The sequence below is a fragment of the Parus major genome, chromosome 1A (assembly GCF_001522545.3).
Source record: "Parus major isolate Abel chromosome 1A, Parus_major1.1, whole genome shotgun sequence".
In the NCBI taxonomy this organism is placed as follows: Eukaryota; Metazoa; Chordata; class Aves; order Passeriformes; family Paridae; genus Parus; species Parus major.
The window spans coordinates 19516107-19535602 of NC_031773.1; the positions used below are offsets into that span (position 1 = coordinate 19516107).

At 35.2% G+C, this 19496-nt stretch overlaps 1 protein-coding gene across 4 annotated transcripts in view; it reads left to right on the plus strand.

Moving 5' to 3' along the window:
• GRM8 (glutamate metabotropic receptor 8) overlaps window positions 1-19496 on the plus strand; it is a 307818-nt gene that overhangs the window by 259402 nt on the left and 28920 nt on the right. For all 4 annotated transcript variants that reach the window (XM_015627896.2, XM_015627894.2, XM_033514645.1 and 1 more), the window contains exon 9: window positions 6031-6966. In XM_015627896.2, the coding sequence (XP_015483382.1) occupies window positions 6031-6966 (936 nt within the window). The remainder of the gene's footprint in view (window positions 1-6030; window positions 6967-19496) is intronic.

Genomic DNA, 19496 nt, shown 5'->3' on the forward strand with positions numbered 1-19496 from the left:
TCATAATGAAGTCCTTCAGTTGAACCAGTTTCAGTTTAATTTTGGACTTTAATGGTTCAGATGACTTGATTGGAAAAGGTACATTAAAGACTTTAACTGTGAGAATAGATATATAAGATAATTAAAAAATCTAAATACTAGATTAAATTCCCTTAATTCACTCACTTGCTATGCTCCTATGATGGACCTTTTTTTCAGAAGGTAAATACTTCCAGAAGCTTGAGACAAAAATAAGAAAAAATCCTGGTGATAGTTGAAGGTGATATTTCAGTTCTTTGTCATTATTATAGCTAAGAATCTGAATATCTACTGAAAGTCATATGAATTTATATGTGAGACTCCTAATGCTTCTGAAACAGATTGGAAAATACAATGTCTGTCGGCTCCCACAACTCTTATAATTACCACTTGCATTTCTCTATTCAGAAATCACATAATTTCATTTGTTGCAATAAGACAATTAAACATTGATTTTTTTATTTTTTAAATGAGTATCTGGCTCTAAGATTCGAAAGAGAAATGAAAAGTCTTGCAAGCGATAATATAGCATAATCAGAAACATTTAAATATTACCAAAGAGATGTACTCCTAAAAACTCCCTGAAGGTTTTCCAGGTGTATTTGTACTGTTCATGGGTTGCTGAATTAAGTAAGTGAAAAGTTTCTCCATGATAATTAGGAATGGGAAACAGAGTGGTTTTGTACATATATATTGGACACATAATTCAGAAATTATATTTGACCTATTAATAACATTTTTGATCAGTCTTCTCCAGTTGCTGAGGGCATTGCTAAATGAATGAGTTGCCTGATTATTGGAAGAATGTGGGTTCCAGGAATGTGAATGGGTTATTTGTATTGCATCATGTCAATCTTGTATTCTTTTAGTCGAGTTCTCAAATCATTAATTTCTCAGCTCTATTATTAGATATTAGAGTGAATTATGTTTGTAATGTTCATGAAGGACAGAGGTGTTTATTTGGTTTTGATATGAAATGGCATTTTGTCTGTATTTTAATGGTTTAGTGAACTGTGAATCTTAATGCTGCACATTAAAGCAAATTGCAGCCCCATCAGGCAGATATCTCATGTAGAGATCATTTTTATGCCCATTGAAAATATCAATGAAGCCATTCCCTTTTTGTATCATGATGCATTTCACAGGAAATGAATACATGTCTCACAGACATGCTGTCAAAGTGTTTCAGATGTTTTCACTCTGGTAAGTATTGGAATAGTAGGAAATGGAACTGCATCTTAGGGAAATGTGAGGTATTTCATGACAGCACATCGACCTATCAGACACTTTCCAAATTCAGAGAAGCTACTCAAATAAAATTGTGATAATGAATAAACCATTGCTAATAATAGGTACAGAGCTAGGCTATCCCAGTCCAGTTGAGTTAGATGATGTCAGATACATTTAGCAATGAACTTGGCCTCTACAGTAATTACTACAGTAATATACTGTAGTGAACTGGATCTAGAGGACATCTGGTGTGCACCTCATGAAAATGAGGTGACAAAATAGTCTTCCAGAAACCATGTTTGCCCAAGGCTACTAAACAATCTGAAACCTGCTCAGCCTTGGTTGGGTCTGAGCAGTATCAAGAATGCTGAAGACTCAGACATTTTAATCAGTAAGAGCTGAAGAGATGCAGAACTTAATCCTTTTTCAATGTCAAAAAGAACCTTCTCTTCCGTGTTTCTTTTGTCTGACTTTGGCCACTTTGACAGTTTCTTTCCCACATGAGAATCTTCTTTAGAAATGTGTGCCCAAAGTTAAGATCCCCTAAAGTTAGTTTTGTAACATTTGAACTTCTGGATCACTTTAGGGCAAGTCTTCCGATGTATTTATATTGTGAAAACTGCAGACGGAAGCATAGTGGGATTTTCAAAAGCAGTTAAACAGACAAGGCACTTAACTCTCATTTAAATTAATTAGCTATATTGAGCAAGTTCCCCTTGGTACTTTTGAAAGTTCCTATGCTAAGTGTTTATGTCTACATAAAAAATTACGATTTTCAGAAGAGTATGAGCATCCAGCAACTCCCTTTAAAGCTTGACTATTGCAGGTTTTCAGTAGTTTTGGAAATTATAATTGGCCCTTGTTCTATGTTCTCAAATGATACTTCTTTGTTTTGTAGGTTCTTAACAGTTCCTGCTCTGATTAATTGTATATGGTTAATCTCAGAGAAGAAGTGGGATGAACAGTACTAGCTCATAAAGAGAGAAAAGTAATGACATCTCCCGCACAAGTTCAAGAAACTAGAAAACTTTGATACATACAAGCAGTGAAAAAGCTGATAGTGACTTAAGACTATTGTCATTATGTTTTGCACTGCATTTGCTGATTAGTTTTATACTATGAGAAATAATAGCTCAAAAATACATTACAGGCAAAGACTGCTGCAGGTTGTGGACAACTGGGAGTGAGCCAGATGACCAGAATTAGCACGGCTTTTCAGTTATTAAGGTCTGCATATACAGAAACCCTTAACAGACCTGTTCAAGTGTAATAAAAGCACAATGCTCACTCTGAGGTGGAGTTTCCCCTGCCCTATCCTCTGCCTCTACTACAGTATTGTCTAAGTAGCAGCCCGAGGATATACACACATGAACATTTTGGTTTCAGTCAAGAGTCAGCTTGTGAAATGAATCTACTAATTATTCCCACTTAGCACACTTGCTCATTGTGGAGTGGGTCTTGGGCTAAGTGAACTGGGTTGCTTTTGGCTGAAATGAAAAGAGAATATGCTTTCCAGAAGGACAGTTAATCTTCATTAATGATAACCACTGTTCAGTCTATTGAACTATGTCAAAATTAGGTCAATAAAACCTCCTTCTGCAGACTCTAATTTCAAGTTCAGACCAATGTGAACATCAAGTCCTCAGAATGATCAGCTTTGCTCTGCAGATTGGTTCTTACTGCTGCATATTGCTTGTTAATGTAGCTATAAACTGAGAGATGGTTGTGTTCATGGGCGAATCCCATCTTTCCACAATCTTCCAGAGTTATCATACTACAATGCCAGAATTTTCTCAGATATACAAGTATTTTGAAGGGATTTTCAATTTCAATCACTGGCCAATTTGTCTTGGGACTTTATCTTCTTTTTCTTCTTAAATAAAAAATGAAATAAAAAACTAATGAGCAAGAACTCATAACATTTCTTTAAAGCTTTTTGATAAATCTAGGTCACCCTAAATGTGTTTTTTCTGCCTAGAAAATTAATCCAGACAATCCAGATTTTAAAACATAGGATTTATACCTTGTAAAATCCACCTGCCCCAGCCATTCATTCCGGTTATTTTCTACATTGATTTAGAACTTTTTATGTTTTAAGATTCTATTTGTATTTGACTTTTTCTATCGCTAACCAGTTAGTACTGCTTATATTCGTAATAAATTCATTAGGGAAAAAAATCTTTATCCAGTGAGTTTTTCAACATTCATGATTTTATATAACTTTATATGCTGGAAATTATATATTTTTTAGTTTGTGTAACATGTATCAGAGTGAAAAATATATATGAATCTTTACCAGTTAGCTTCAGAAGTAGGAACTTATTATTAGTTGCCAATGTGAAGGGTAACCTGAGCCACTGTAATGTTTTGCAAACCACAAAGAGATTTTAAGTATGTTTTTAGTCAATTAAAATACTGTCAAGGCAGGAGTATGTGAAATGATAAAAAGCTGTAAAATTAAAGGGTATTTTTTTTGTTTTGTTTTGTTTTGTTTTTTTAAGTTTTAAAATTTTTTTAGTAAGGTAGAAGCTCTAAAAGACAAAAGAGTACTGTATTTACCTAAGCCATTGATTTACAATCTAGTAAAAGTGACCTTAGGATGTTTAATGACAGATAAGAATCACTGTAGCCTCATGGTACTAAATACTGATCTGGTATAAAATCACCTTGCTAATTCAAATATGTTTAAAAATTGGGCACCTAAGCTTTATCCTGTCAGACTTTCTGCTGGATGAGATATTGCCTGCCCATACTATTCTTAGTTTATGCTGGATATGGTGTTGTCTTCTGGTGATGCTGTATTGTGTGCTATAATCTAGCCAATATGTAATACTTTTGTTTTCTCAGTTGTTCCAAATTTATCCACAGATCTGGATTAATGACCACAGCCTACTCTTGCCCTCATTGTTGTAGTTTGTGACTAAATCACAACTTGTGTTTGTTCTCCTAGCAACAACGTGAAGGCAAATTGTCTTTACTATCATGCTGATTTCATCATAGTATGTTTTTTCTCTTGTCTAGTAGATGAAATAATAAGAGGTTATGTGAATTTTAGGATTTTAGTGATTAAAACGAGGAGATTGTAATAGTGGTGAATTTTTTCTTAGTAAATCAAGTGCTCTGCTGAAGCTCTATCAAAGCTGTTTCATACAAAACTGGGTTATTGTGCTTTTTAAGGAGCTAATTGCTTAAATTATTTGTTTTTCCATAATCATCAGATGATGTATTTTGCATAGACATCACTATCCTTGATATAAAATCTGGCTGACTTCTGGGGATCCAGGATCCTCTCCCACTGAAATCCTCGGGTGACTGAGGGTTCACAGAGCTGGTTTTATGAGGAATTCTTGTCTCCTTGTTACTCTGTGGTCCCTTGGAGTGGAGAACAACATCAAAGTCCTGCACCGAAGGGGCACAGAAGAGAGGAGGAGTCTGGCTTATTGTTGCCACTTTATTCACCCTACACACTGCTGTAACTGGTGCCCTGGCTCTCTGAGGAAGGCAAATAAGGCCAGCAGTGCTACATTGTGATTTCCTCTCAAGTCTGTTGAAAAATTGCTGAAAAAAATAAACTTTAAAGGCCAAATTTACCTCTTTTTATAAGCTGTCCTCATTCTGTCCTCCTCCAGAAGGAACTGAAAACATTCCTGACGCCTGAAGTTTTGTTACTGCTGTTCTGCTTATGAATAAAGCCTCCAAATGAAACAAAAGTGCTAAGTACTTAATAGGCAAGAACAAGGAAAGTGCTTTGTCCTGGAGTGCTCACCGCCTCACAAAGGAATGAAAGGTGGGGTCTGGAGACACAAGGAGTGGTTCTGGTGCCCACCAGGGTCTCTGCTCTACCCACAGCCCCAGTTCACTCACAGTGATCTCTGCAGAACAGGGCTTCAATAAGGACAGTTCAATAACTAGGGACAGTTACCACAAAACTGAGTGATAATTTTAAGTAGGAAATTCTTTAAATCCAAGAGTTCCCTATTCAGATTTCATTTACAGGGCATGCAGGAAGAATATATAAGTGGATGAAAAAAAGTATATTTTGTTAATGTGCTGCTGTGGAGAAAGCTAGGATTTCTAAAACAAGATTGCATTGTTCTGCGCTACAAAAGGATCTCTGGACTTATTATATGAGAATAACTAAAGCAGTAGTCATGACATCTTTTTCCATTATTATTCAGAAAACAGTATAAACTTATTTTAATCTTCTAGAAATGTAAACACAGCACATAAGCATTTCAAGGCTTTAAGGGTGGAAAAGTATAAAATATCCACATTTGTGGAAGGGGTGGCATCACAGATCTTTCTTTTCTGGCACTCTTTGCTCTGCTAGGGCTGATGCATGGAGATTTTAATCTATTTCTTTACTGTACCAGAAATTGCTCTGAAGCTCACTCTGAAAATAGACTCATTTTGTAATTAAATGTTTGAGAACTACTGATTTATATTTGCATGTGATTAACTTTTTACATCACTGAGTATGGGACTTTTTGCTTTTAAACTAGCCTGGAGTCAATAAATATCTTTACAGATGTCAATTTGGTCAGCAGTAAAGAGGTAAATAGAAACTAATGACACTCATCAAGCCTGTGGCATGAATGATTTATTGGACACAATCGTTTAACACTTTTTTAAAGTCAGTGCAAGGGAAAGAAACAGGTTTCTTATTATGGCAAACTGTATTTGTGCTGTCAGCATGTAGTGATTTATGACAAACCTGTGGCCAGGATTAGGATATTATAAATGAAGGAAAATAGAAGTCTCATTAATTTTTTATACCCACAGGTAGAAGACATGCAGTGGGCTAACAGAGAGCACACTCATCCAGCATCTGTCTGCAGCCTGCCCTGCAAAGCTGGGGAAAGAAAGAAAACGGTGAAGGGAGTGCCCTGCTGCTGGCACTGTGAGCGCTGTGAGGGGTACCATTACCAGGTGGATGAATTCAACTGTGAACTCTGTCCCATTAATAAAAGACCAAATGCCAACCGTACGGATTGCCAGCTTATCCCTATAATCAAACTGGAGTGGCATTCTCCTTGGGCCATCGTGCCTGTCTTCATAGCTATTCTCGGTATAATTGCCACCACCTTTGTGATTGTGACATTTGTCCGGTACAATGACACACCGATCGTCAGGGCCTCTGGGCGGGAGCTCAGCTATGTGCTCCTGACTGGGATTTTTCTCTGTTACTCCATTACTTTTTTAATGATTGCAGCTCCTGATACGGTGGTCTGCTCATTTCGAAGGATCTTTTTAGGACTTGGCATGTGTTTCAGCTATGCTGCCTTGCTTACCAAAACAAACAGGATTCACAGAATATTTGAACAAGGTAAAAAATCTGTCACAGCTCCCAAATTTATTAGTCCAGCTTCTCAGCTGGTGATCACTTTCAGCCTCATATCCTTGCAGCTTATTGGAGTCTTCATCTGGTTCGCTATCGATCCACCACACACCATTGTAGACTATGGAGAGCAGAGGACACTTGAACCAGAAAATGCCAGAGGAGTTCTCAAATGTGACATTTCAGATCTTTCTCTCATTTGTTCCCTTGGATATAGTATTCTCTTGATGGTCACATGCACTGTTTATGCTATTAAAACAAGAGGGGTTCCAGAGACCTTCAATGAAGCAAAACCCATTGGATTTACTATGTACACAACCTGCATAATTTGGTTAGCTTTTATTCCAATCTTTTTTGGTACGGCCCAATCAGCAGAGAAGGTAAGTGATGATGTTTTTACATATCAAAACACTACTCTTTTTCTGTTTTCCTCTCTTGATAATTACAGCATTAAAAAAAAATATATATATATATATATACAATAAAGTATATATGTCAAAAGGTAGGTTTCCTATATGTTAACACAAGAAACTTATTGTGACTGTTGTGTGACTGGCATAAAAATGTTGACAATTTCTCAATATAACCTTAAATGACTGTTTCTTCTAACGTTTGTTATTGCCCTTCAGTGATGCTCTGGCCTATTACATGAAGCACTATCAATCTTTGTTATCATCCACAGATCTGATAGAACTGGTTGCATTCCACAAGTCTAAGAAGATCAGCTTACATTTGTCAAAAATAATGAAGAAAAATGCTGGGGCAGAATGAAAAGAATTACTTTTGTCTCTGGTTGACACACAAAACTTTTAAAAAAATTTTGAAGAACCAAAAGTAGAATAGGAAGAAATTAATGGTGAATGAAGTGTGTGTAAATTAATATAAGGCACAATTCACTAATTATTATATCAATTCAAAAGGAAAACGTTTTCCTGATAATTTAATAAGAAATGAAATGATTCATACTTGGATGCAAAACACGTAACTCTCCTCTCAGTTTTAATGGAAGGCAGAGGTAAATGTTGACTCTCCGAGTATTTATTCAGGTGACAGTGGTGAAAATGACAAGTTAGGCAAGGAAAAGCAATGATACTAGCATCAATCTTCAAAACTGCAAATATTTGATATAGGGAAAATCTTAAAAATAAGAAATTAAGGTCAACAGCCTTTCACATAAATTCTTGACTTTCTTTTTAGCAGGTGTTTTGTATAATTTTGTATAATCTTTTCAATCATTCATTTTAATTTAATTGGAAAACTCAGCATGTTCACTTATAATTGTGCAAAAGTTTGACATGTCTCTAGTTCAGAGGGCAGCCTTGTCTGTGGAATTAAAGAACAGTTCTGTAGACTTAGATGAAACACTTTCTAATTCAAATAGAAGATATGTATGGGGCAGAGAGTGTGCCAGAAAAAACATTTTCCTCACTAAAAATTGAAGCAGGCTTACTGAATTGGATCAGGCTTATTTTCATGGCTTTTTGGATTAAGTCGAGGAAGTGAGTACGAAGGTAATGGCTTAGCACAGACAAAGTAAGTTAAAAAAATCCCATTTGACATAGGAAACACATGTTTAGGTAAATTGTACTTAAATTCTGACTTTTTTTGTATTGGTAGGCTTAAGTCACAAAAATGCTGTGTTGCTGTGTGGTACTTTTAACAGCTTGGTCTGATCAGGTTTATGGCAAGTACTTGAAGCAAAAGAATTGAGTCTTGAAATAGGAAATATTTCTCTGCTGGCAACCATGCAGTGACTTTGATTTACACCATTGGTTCACCTTGGCTTGTAGTAAGGATGATTTGGTTTCAGCCTTAAAAGACAAGATTAATGAACAGCTCTTTTGCATTTCTTTTTTGAAACCCAAGATTGAACACACAAGTGATGCTAAATCACACAGCTTCTAACACTAAATTTCACTTGTTAATTGCCATTTTTTATTTCTAAATGACTTGTTTTTCTTCCCTCTTCTTTATGGAGAGAAAAAATGCTAATACTGTAGCTCTGTAATTCAAATAATTATTTTCAAAGTACTTCTTCTTTTTACTGCAAATAAAAACATGCTTCCACACAGTCTTACAGATGTCTTCTACATCAGTTTACATATTCCATACAACTAAAATACTTCTCTGAATGGGATAAAAATTCAGTATCTTACTGCACACATGTGCATGGTCTGAATAAACTTATAGTTTCTCACTTAATGCATAACACCACAAGAAGCATTTTAAAAAGAAGCTTATGTATTCTAGAATATTTTTATTGGAAATTTGATATTATCTTTTTGGAGGATGAAAGAAATGAAAAACTTACACGGTCTTTTTTTGGTGCTTACTCTCATTCCAGTTATTTTAGAGTCCTGAAATTATTATTTTTTTTTTTTTTTATGGCTTCATCTTACTCAAAGAGAACAGAGCAATAAGAGTTGGGGATTTTAAAGTGCTATTTTAAAGCAATGTTTCCTTTATGAAATGTTGAAAGCAATAAATTTATCATGACATTCATTGCTTGCCAGGGCTACTTCTAGTTTCTAACTTTAGATACACTTCTGTTTGAAAAGCGAGTAGTTAAAACTTTTCCAAAATGTTGTGAGGAATTTCAGTTTTCCTGGACTTTAGCAGTGCTTACAATAATAGCAGAAGTTACCAAACATCTCTTGAAAAAGAGGTTTTAGTTAAGCATTCAGCTAACACTAATTAAATAACAAACCTACTTAGCAGCTTTTATTTCACTGTCAATACTACTGATGAACAAAAAAAAGTACCATCAATGCTGAAAACAGATATCTAGATCCAAAACTCAAAGCTCACCCTAGAAAAGTTAGTCTTGCATTTAGTGGCCTTGGGGATCAGCTCCCAAAAGTATAAGTTTCCTAAGAGATTCTGTATAAAGTCTAGAAGAGTGTAAACCTTTAGAGTCAGCACAAGTCCATAAATTGAGTGTTGGCATCAATCAAATTTCAAATATGCATGATGAAGGTAATTTAAATAAGGATAAGTACTTATCTGCAGACAGACTAGGAATCTTGATGATATGTTCTTGCTTTGAAGCACAGAATGAGAAACCGCTCTCCTTCTTCTGTGTTCATGGAAAATCTTGGGTCTCTAGCTGCTGAATGCAGCTGCGTTAAATGCCTGAATTTGCATGCAGTGACATATCCGTAAGAAAAAACGTGGTAAAAGTTAAGGTAACTCGACAAGATGAAATGGGAATATGTTGATTTATAGTCTTGACATTTGTAACATTTTTAACATCTTCCTTTATGACAAATTCTGTTACTTTTAATTTGTATTGTCTCAGTTTACATGTAAGTTTGAAACGTGCAAAATTGAGAAAACTACTGTATATTATTGAAGAAATCATATATATCTATATGTATATCTATATATATATATGGATAATTTAAAACATATTAAAGTACCAATCCAAAATAGCCTGGTATTGATCTCCACGTTTTCTAATTTGTCCTTATTTTCAAGCAGCAGAATATAAATGCCCTATGGTATTAACTATGCTATTTTGAGATTGTAATTCTTACAGATGTCCTGCAGAGAAAATATGAACCTTGACTTCTTGTCTTGTGTGACTTTTTATTTTTTTGTCTAGGCCATGATTTTGGCCATTCATGTTCATGCCTGTTTTGACAGACCCTTCTTTATGAAAGGAACCTGCTACAAAAATTTAAATTATTCCAGGGTGTCATGAAACTGAATGAAAAATGGCCCCCTAAGAGATAAACCACTAATTTTCTAACACATTAATGTCAGTAAGGTGCTTTAGAGACAAAGGAGAGAAATCCTGTGAGAAAGCATTCTGTGAATATAGCTTTCCTGTAGGTCATGCACATGTATATGGAACAACACTGTAAGAACTGGAATCATCTAGGATAAAGATGTCTGAAATGTCATAATGACCAGAATGCCACCAAAAAATATATTGAATAGTTGAGGGATTACAACAGGTGTTTAAATTCCTGTGTAAAATGAAGTTAGAATGGAAGATTGCACAAAAACCTTCTGAGGATAGATGGCTGTCTGAAGTACAACCCTATTTAATAAACAGAACTTTGTAAATTCCCTTCCTTTTAGCATTTCTGACAGGTGGATAAATCATGTTTATTCACAGATTATTATCACATATCATTATTATCAGACATAATTTATTATATTAATCTGGAAATACTTTGCTTGAATGAGAAGATGAATATTTGTTTCCCATACTGTGAAAGAAGAGATGTTTCACTTTATGGCTAAGGAAAGACCATAAAAAAACAATAAATAATTTCTCTCCTCTCCTCCAAATGGAAGCAATTACAAAGTGTAATCTAACAAGGCAGATAAATTTTAATGTATTTCCAATTATTCTGAAAAGTCTGACCTCTCTTTTCATAACTGCAGTATAGATAAATTCCAACTTTATAATAGAAATTTTCCAATAAATTATTATCCTTATGATCTTACTATCCCAGCTGTTTTCATGCTGGATTTATTGTTAAGTGTATCTTATGCTATTATCCATCTGTTTGTTAGTAACGCTAAAAGAAATAAGAAACAATACTAAAAGTATTACATTATTAATTTGACTTGTAAATTACTGCTGTAATTGTCAAGATAAAGAAATTAAATTCTCAGTGGGAGGAAGAGGTAGTTCCATCAGAATAGTAATATATGTTCATTAGCTTAAAGAAAACAACTACTACTGATAGTTCAAGTATAGACTTTTTACTTCCATATTTCTAAAACAAAATTATACAAATCATCTTTTGTATGTGTGTTTACATTATGAATTCTTGACTAAATGTATTCCTGTGACTGCAAGAAAACAGCATCTTAACAATTCCTTAGACTGTGTTAATGAAGGGCACAGCACGGAGCTCGTTCTTCACCTCAAAGCATTCTCTTCTAATCCTGATCGTATTTGGAGATCTAGCTCTGCAGGTAGCCCATGCAATACACATCATAGGAAAAAGTCCAGAAAGACAACTTATAAATTTAGCATTTCTTTCATCTTATGAATAATGTTTGGCTTGATTAAACTAGAATCTCTGCTGCCAACACTGTGCATAGCATGAGAATTAATCTGAGGGATATTTGAAACAGTTCCTCATTTTCCTTATTACAGGAGCAGGAGTTAGGAGACTGCTGAAGTAATATATTCCACATTCAGCAGTTTGTCATTGTTCAAAACTCCATTTCTGTGCTCCTAATGGTGTTTTATTCAGAATCTTTAGACTATGGGAGTGCTTGCAAGATTATTAAAAAAACTATCAGTATTTGAATTTTTGCATGTCTAAAGTACAAGATTCATAAGGAGCAGCTCAGAAAACTGAACTTGTTTAGCTTGTTTCTGCAACTTTCTGTAGCAAGGAGGGTGGTTTTTTTTTCTCCCAGGTAGCAAGTGATAGGACAAGGGACAACTGCTTCATGTTGTGGCTGGGCAGGTTTAGATTGGATGCTAGGAAAAAATTCTTCTCTGAAAGGGTGATCAAGCATTGAACAGGAAAGTGGTGGAGTCACTGTCCCTGGAGGTGTTTTTAAAAGACATAGATGTGGCACTTAGGGACATAGTTTAGTGGTGGACTTGACAGTGTTAAATCAACAATTTTATTTGTTGATGTTAGAGGTCTTTTCCAACATAAATGACTCTATTATTCTATGTCTTGGAACAGAAAATTAGTTAAAATTCACCAGGTTATCTGATAGAAATATCCCTCCTTATTACTAGAAATCATGTTATGAATGCAGACACTTTTTGCCTTTTGTTATTCAGCATAGCATGTACTTGAGTTTCAGCAAGTGTACTTGCTGAATGACTGACTGTGCAAAGTTAATGCACATGTAATTTTAAAGACTAGACTTTATTGTCTTAAGATATGCCTATTGCCTTTAGAGCAAGATTTGATTTCCCTGTTTACTTTTATATTAATGAAGCTACAAGGATTTAGAGTATGTACGCTGAGTACTGATTTTGATTACAGAATCACAGAATAAACTAGGTTGGAAAGGACCTTTAAGATCACCTAGTCCAACCTATGATAAGTTTTCTAGGACATATCACAAAGAGAGACAACATCAGCTCCTCCAAGGAAGAAGTGGAGTCTTTAGTAAAATATATATTTCGCATTTTTAGCCCAGTGAGGTGCTCATGTGTGCACCTGTGGGTTGAAAACCCTTTTCAGTTCTACATATCTGCGTGTCTGTTCCAGCATAAGCATTGAGCTGGCGTACCTAGTTGCATACATCGAAAAGATGTGCACCTGCCACATAATGGAAAACACTGGCATTTTGCTTGTCTGACATGCTTGCTTCTGGCCCCATCATGAATGATGGCTTTTCTCCCAAAGTCAGGAATGAGCTGCCAGAAAAATTAAATTTGTCTGTGATCATCTTCCTACCCCATCCTAGGGAATGTCAGAGAGTTGCTAACATGTAGATGAAAACGGAATTGCATGTTTTAAATAGAACTTTAAATAGATCTTTCTGGCTACTTGCTGGCCTCTGTGATAAGTAATTAATCCTAACTGAGAAGCAGAAACAATTTTGTGAAGCACAGATAGCTGAATAACTCATCATCTTTTTTTTGTATAAAAATGATCAATAATCACAAAAAACCAGTTGGTGACAGACCAGAAATGTTTCATAAAGATAATATTGAAAAAATTATAACTTAGCTACAGTATTTTTAGGAATCAGATTCACCTCACAAAAGTATTGATCTTTTGGCTCTGATTACTTCAGTGCCAAAAATCAGTTTGACATCAACAAGTGCAGTTTAAGAGAAATCCTTCCAGCATTTAAAAAATCTTAGGTTTTTTGGGTACTGTAAGGGCTGGTTTAATTTGTGTATAGTAAAACCAGTGATAACACAAACCATATGGAAAACATCTTTAAGCAAATTTATTACTTACCGAAAAATGTTTGTAAGTCGACAGGAAGAGGGATTTTTTTTCAGCTAAGAATGGTTTGATAAACCCACATCCTGGGGAAAAAAGCTATGGGTGAGAGAAAGTTAATTGGAAATATCTTTAACATGTCTACTCTTAGAAGACAAATAGAAAATCTTTAAATAGAACACTGTCTAAAAATTGTGTTGGTACTATTTTTGGGATGCTCTTGGGAAACTTCATGTTCTTGCTATCTCTTGCCAAGTTGGAAGCAGTACATCAATAGCCTTTGTTGCAGCTTTGACAAGGCTTTTACCTTACTGAAAGCAAGTAAACACATGTCTGAAAGACAGAAGAAGCAAAGACAACTTTTAGCTTGGCTCTGTGTAGATATTCAGCTTCTTGTCTTTCTTACCTCCTCCTAAAAGAATTACAGTTTTGCATAGGATTCATACCAGTATCAATATTTTGATCTTACAGACAGGATAAAATGCTGTGGACTGGTAAGTTGTCATGGATAGGCTTAGCCTAAATAGCAATGCTCGTACAAGTTCAGCACATAACACATCTTGATCTTGACACCAGTTCCCCACCACACTGGTAAACTTGATCCTCCTTAGGTGATCAGCACCTAATGAAAGCCATATTACCTTATATTTCCTTTAGACAAATAAAATTTTTAAGCACAATTATGGTGACTCAACTGAAGTCTTTTCTAAGCACAGTAGGTTGATGTATGCTTCAGGCCCTTGTGACCATTCTGGTAAAGAATTGTGATAATTTGTACAGCTGGGAAGATGACAGTAAATTTGACATCCTATCAAAATACAAGATCCAGACAAAAAGTCTAATGAGATATAAGCACAGTAAAATTCATAATAGAATTGATAAATTCAATAAAATTGTAAAATTTCATGTAAGGAACAGTGAATTTTTAATTAATGTCTCATGTAGATAGAAATACAGGAACACGAAATGATGGAAGCCTGATTTCACCATGACTAGTGAGCTTTATGCCTTACTCTTAGAACACAAAATGAAATCTATTATGGGATAACTATTTCATTAGATTGTTGATACTGAACATGCATGTGGCTGTGTGTGTACAGGTTTCCCATAGTTATGTTATATAACCTGTTTCTTGCATGAAATGAGAATAGTTAGTATAGAAATCCCAGCAAAAACAACAATTTTAATACATATATAAGAATTTTCTATTTAAAAAAAAAAAAGTCTTAAATTGGTCATCTAAACTTTTTTTTAAAGTTTATCCAGTTTATGGTGAATTTTCCCAACAGGGCATTCCCTGTTGACAGTATAGAGACAAATGACAATAGAGAGATCCATGTAAGCTCATCCAAGAGTGAAAATTTAACCATATCAGAACATGGTGGTTTTTTTTAGTAATCCAGGTAAAAATAGATTAATTATGAAATATCTTAAGTTTAGACATTCACTTTTGGTGTGTACATAGATTTTGAATTTTTCTTTTCCTAAAACGGTGCTTTCCAGACTTGCGAGTGACTTCATAATCAGTCCATTTACCAGAAACATAACCCTCATAGAATGGTCAAATGATTGTTTTCATGGTATTATCCAGGTCGTGTTCATTTGATATTGTGAAGCATATGGACGTGATTGAAGTAATGTTATCAGGCTCATTGATAGAACTGATGACATGGAACCTGCGTAAATCCATTTTCTACAGGAAACATCCCTTTTTTCTACAATTGTACAGTAAGAATAACTGAACAATGAAGTACTTTCGAAGGCAAAGTACTTGATTTTCTAACTCCACTGAACTCAGATGGAATAGATTAAGAGCAGGTATTCACAGGTATTGTGAATACCATTCATTCAGGTACAGCAAAACACTTCCCAGTTACAAAACTAAGTCAAAAGGAGATTAGAAGAGAAGAGGGGAACTACTTACAAGACAGTGTTCAATAGAAAATAAAGGAAAAGATTTTTAGCTCTTATGCTGAGGCATACACTACATTTTGCAAATGTCTTTTCTGGAAAGAAGTCATAACTGAACGAGGTATAGCAGAAGAGCTCACAGCAGGCAAAGCATCTATCTCTAAATCTAGTCATCAAAAACACACAGACAAACCAATGTGGCATGATGCTGAAATTGGTCCCAAAGCCCAAAACTGCTTTACAGTCTCTGTAAGGGAATTGTTTGCAGCATATGTTTTCCTTAAGAACTTATCTACTGAAAGGGTGCTTTAGATTATAGTACAAACTGAAACAGCTTCCTCCAGAACACATCACCTCCTATCCTTTTGAGCCATCACGCTGCATAAAATTTTATTGATCTACAAAGATCACATACCTCCATCAAGGCTTCCAGATTCCAAGTTGGAAATTTCTCTGCTATTTTCTCCAAACTATTTGCTTTGTCAGTGAGGCTTAGAAGTTCTTTGTTTCCAACCACCAACAACTTTTCAACCTTCAATATTTTGCTGTTTAAATCCTCTCTTGATTCCCTGCTTGCTTACTTGATTGTCCAAGATACAGCAGTCACTGCAGCCAGTGCTGCTTTTCTTCCTATATCCCAATATTTTATATCCTTAGTGTCTTATAACCAAATTCCTAGTCCTTTTCTGTGTGACTTAGGACTTTAAACTCTCAACTTATCTCTATGTCTCTTCCTGCTCTCCCTCACTGACACAGATTATATCATTTTGGTTATTGGTGTTTGCTACTTCCACATTAAATTCATCTGTTTTACAACCATTTCCTTCTTCCCCTCCCCAACATTCTCAGTTTTTTTCCAAGTTCTAGTTAATTTGTTTAGTGCTCTACTTCTGAAAGGTTCTGTTAAAGCCACAATCAAGTGAGTGAGAGTTTTGCCAGTGGTATCAAGAAACATTGATGCCTGCGCTGTTCCTTTAATACTTCGTCTGTAGGTATCCTATCTATGTAAAAGTTTTTCTGAATAGACCTGTGTAAGTTGGAATTTTGTGCATCTGTGTTATATAAGAATATAACCGTGGAATTTGACATTGTATTTTTCATTTTTTATCTAAAATATAGGTCATATTTGATTTGGCTTAAAATTGAGCTGGCTATCCTGTACTTTTGTGTAGTTTTAAGAAACAGCCCATGTGTGTTAGAATTATCCTGCACAAAAGGAGAAGGCATAAATAATACATTACAGACAGTTCTGGTTTCCTAAGCACCCAAAACAGGGTAAGTGTTAAGTATGTTATGTCCTTAAACATTGCTTTAGCAGAGAAGCTTTTAAGCACAAGGGAGGCATAAAAGGAGGAGAGAAATATGTGGTGTGCTACCTCCAATCTCCTAGGCAGGGATGTAACAAGCAGATCTCTTTGACTGACTTAATTTTGGTTTTGGGTTCTTTTTTTTTGGCTTTTCTCTTTCCCTTTGTACCCATGTCTCTCTGTGTGGTGGTTTGGCAGGTAATTTGGTTCAGTGGTTCAGAGCCAGACAGTTTAGGATTTGGCTATATTCATTTCCTCTCAAGGTCACCAAAACGTACAAGGAAATGTCAAAACTGCAGTTGGGCAAGACTCTTCTGTATGACATAAGTTAATGTGGTTTCTACACCTCACTGCTGGAAAAAGTTATTTGTGTTTCAAAACAGCGACAGTGGGCTGAAGATGTACTTGACAGATTTCTTTTAATTGCAATGAAGAGATTTTTAAGTGCTGTCAGTTTCATCTTAGAGAGTGCACTAATACCTTGCAGAACATTGTTTGACTATAGGCCTAATTAGTAATTTCTGTCTCCTCTACATGAGTGAAATAAAGGCTTTTGTAAAATTATACTAGACTTTTACCTATTGAAGGAAAGGATTAAGCCTGATTTTTATTGTCTTCTGAATATTAACACAAGCTGTTTGGGCCTCTTTGCCTGTGTGTGAACACAAGCACTCCTCTTAAAGTTGTTGTGCACACATGTTGACAGAAGACCAGACCCCTACAGTTGTGAAATGAAGCCATCAGCACCTCTCCAATACATGCAATGCCTGAGAGCCAGTGCCAAGACCCATTTTTTACTGCAGTTAACACTACCATGCTGTTTAAAATGACAGAGTATAAGCAAGTAACTTAGATCTAACCTGTCAGGTTAGCCAGCAGTGATGTGATTCTGAGTAACGGAGTGATTCTTTTCTCAGTGATTTTCCTTTTTTATTCTAGTTTTTCCAGCACTGGTAAACAATACTCTCTTCCTCCTACAAAGCCACCCACTTGGGTGAAGTATATTTCACAGATGCCCCAAACTCTATGCATTATTGACTTCTTGTTGAAATCACTTTTTCAATATAGTCAAAGCTCATGTCTCTTTTCTTTTTGTAACCAAGACCTATTTCACTTATTTTGAAGGATCACACTCTCTTTCCTTAGGAAATGTGCATGTTTTCTTATTCAGGTGATGACTGTATTTTGCTCACAATCTAATTAAGAGTGTGAGTAATACCTATGTTAAAAAAGGAAGAGAAGAAGAAAAGAAAGCCTGCTGTTACTTCCTAGAAGTTTCAAGTACTTAGATTTGTCAGAGAACATTAAGGAAACTAGAGCCCATGCAATTTCTAAAGATGGGGCCTTGTTGTCTTGTTTCTTCACTTACACAAGTGTTCCCCTGATGTAGTCTATTAAAGGTATACTTGTTTGCAGTTTTAGGTATCATGTCTGCTTATTTCAGATGAATAAACAGCTGTCTAACAGGAAATGTATCTATTTCACAGATACAAAACAGTTGTTGAGAAAATATTTGAACATGCAGGTTGTGTTTAGGAAACCATTATGGCTGGAGAAAACCTTAACAAAAGGAGCTAGTTTTCTTGGAAAGGCTAGAAGTCTAATATTTTAATATGCCCAAGATAGTCTGCTATAAATTCAGCCATCTAGAACTTGATTTCGTAATTCTGAAAATTTTTTATCTACTAGATATATAGAGATTGTACAAAGTCCAGCTCCTTTATATTGTTTGTCTCTCTGTGCACAATATATGCAAAAATGACATTTTTCTTTGTCTTTGTTTTGAGATATTCAGTTGTCTTCTAAGATCACTTTGAGAAGAAACAAAGTATTCAGTAGCTGCTCTGGAAAGTTTATAGAGGCAGCAGATTTCTGTTCTCACTGAAAAACCTTCCTGGACATTTTTCAAATGAGTGATTAGCTGAAGATTGTTATGAGAGGTCTCCTAGGACTGCACAGGGAGAATGTTTTAGTAATGGCTTTCTTTTTTATTCCTGTTTTCTGATTTGGTTATGCAAATGAGGAGAAAGTAGCTGTCAGTAGATGGAAAATTACGTGTGGGAATATTGAATTAATTCTCAGCAAATGGTGTTTGGATCACTTATAATGTTAATTAAGGTGGGCAGGACATTTGGTGGAGTCATCGTCCTGAAAGTTTGTCATTTGGACAGACTTTAACATGATCACTGTACAGAAAATGTTGCTGCTTTGAACATAGATCCCAATTTTTTTTCACAGCATAAGAATGCCAGGTCAGTGGTCTTCACCTCTGTTGCCAGTGTTCCTACAAGTCCAGGCATGAAGCTCTACTTTTAAATTTCAGTTTAATTAAAAATTTTTCAATTTGGTTTAAGGTATGTTAAGCCGCTTTTTTGAGTCTCTATGGAAAAATATAATTCCACAATGCTCTGTAACAAGTTTATGAAGCTACTACTCTGTGAAATATGAGACCAAGTCCCTACATTCTCAAGAATGGTTATGAGGCAAAACAACAAAATCTTAACAACATTTATGATGTGAAAGGATGCCACCACCTCTTCTGTCTCTTGTAGCTCTATTTGAGTTAATTTGTTTTTCTTTTAAGGGTCTGAAAAGAAAATATATTATGCAGTGACAAATAAAATAATTATTAATTGAAAATGGCTAACATTACTGAGTTTGTTTTTAATGTGAGCAAAACCAGAATAAATTAATCTGATTCAATCCCAACCAATTTTAAAATGATAGCTTATTTGCCAAATTAGAGGTAAAAAAATTGCCAGTGACTTAAGTTCATTATCTTGCATCCTTCCCTCATGGAGT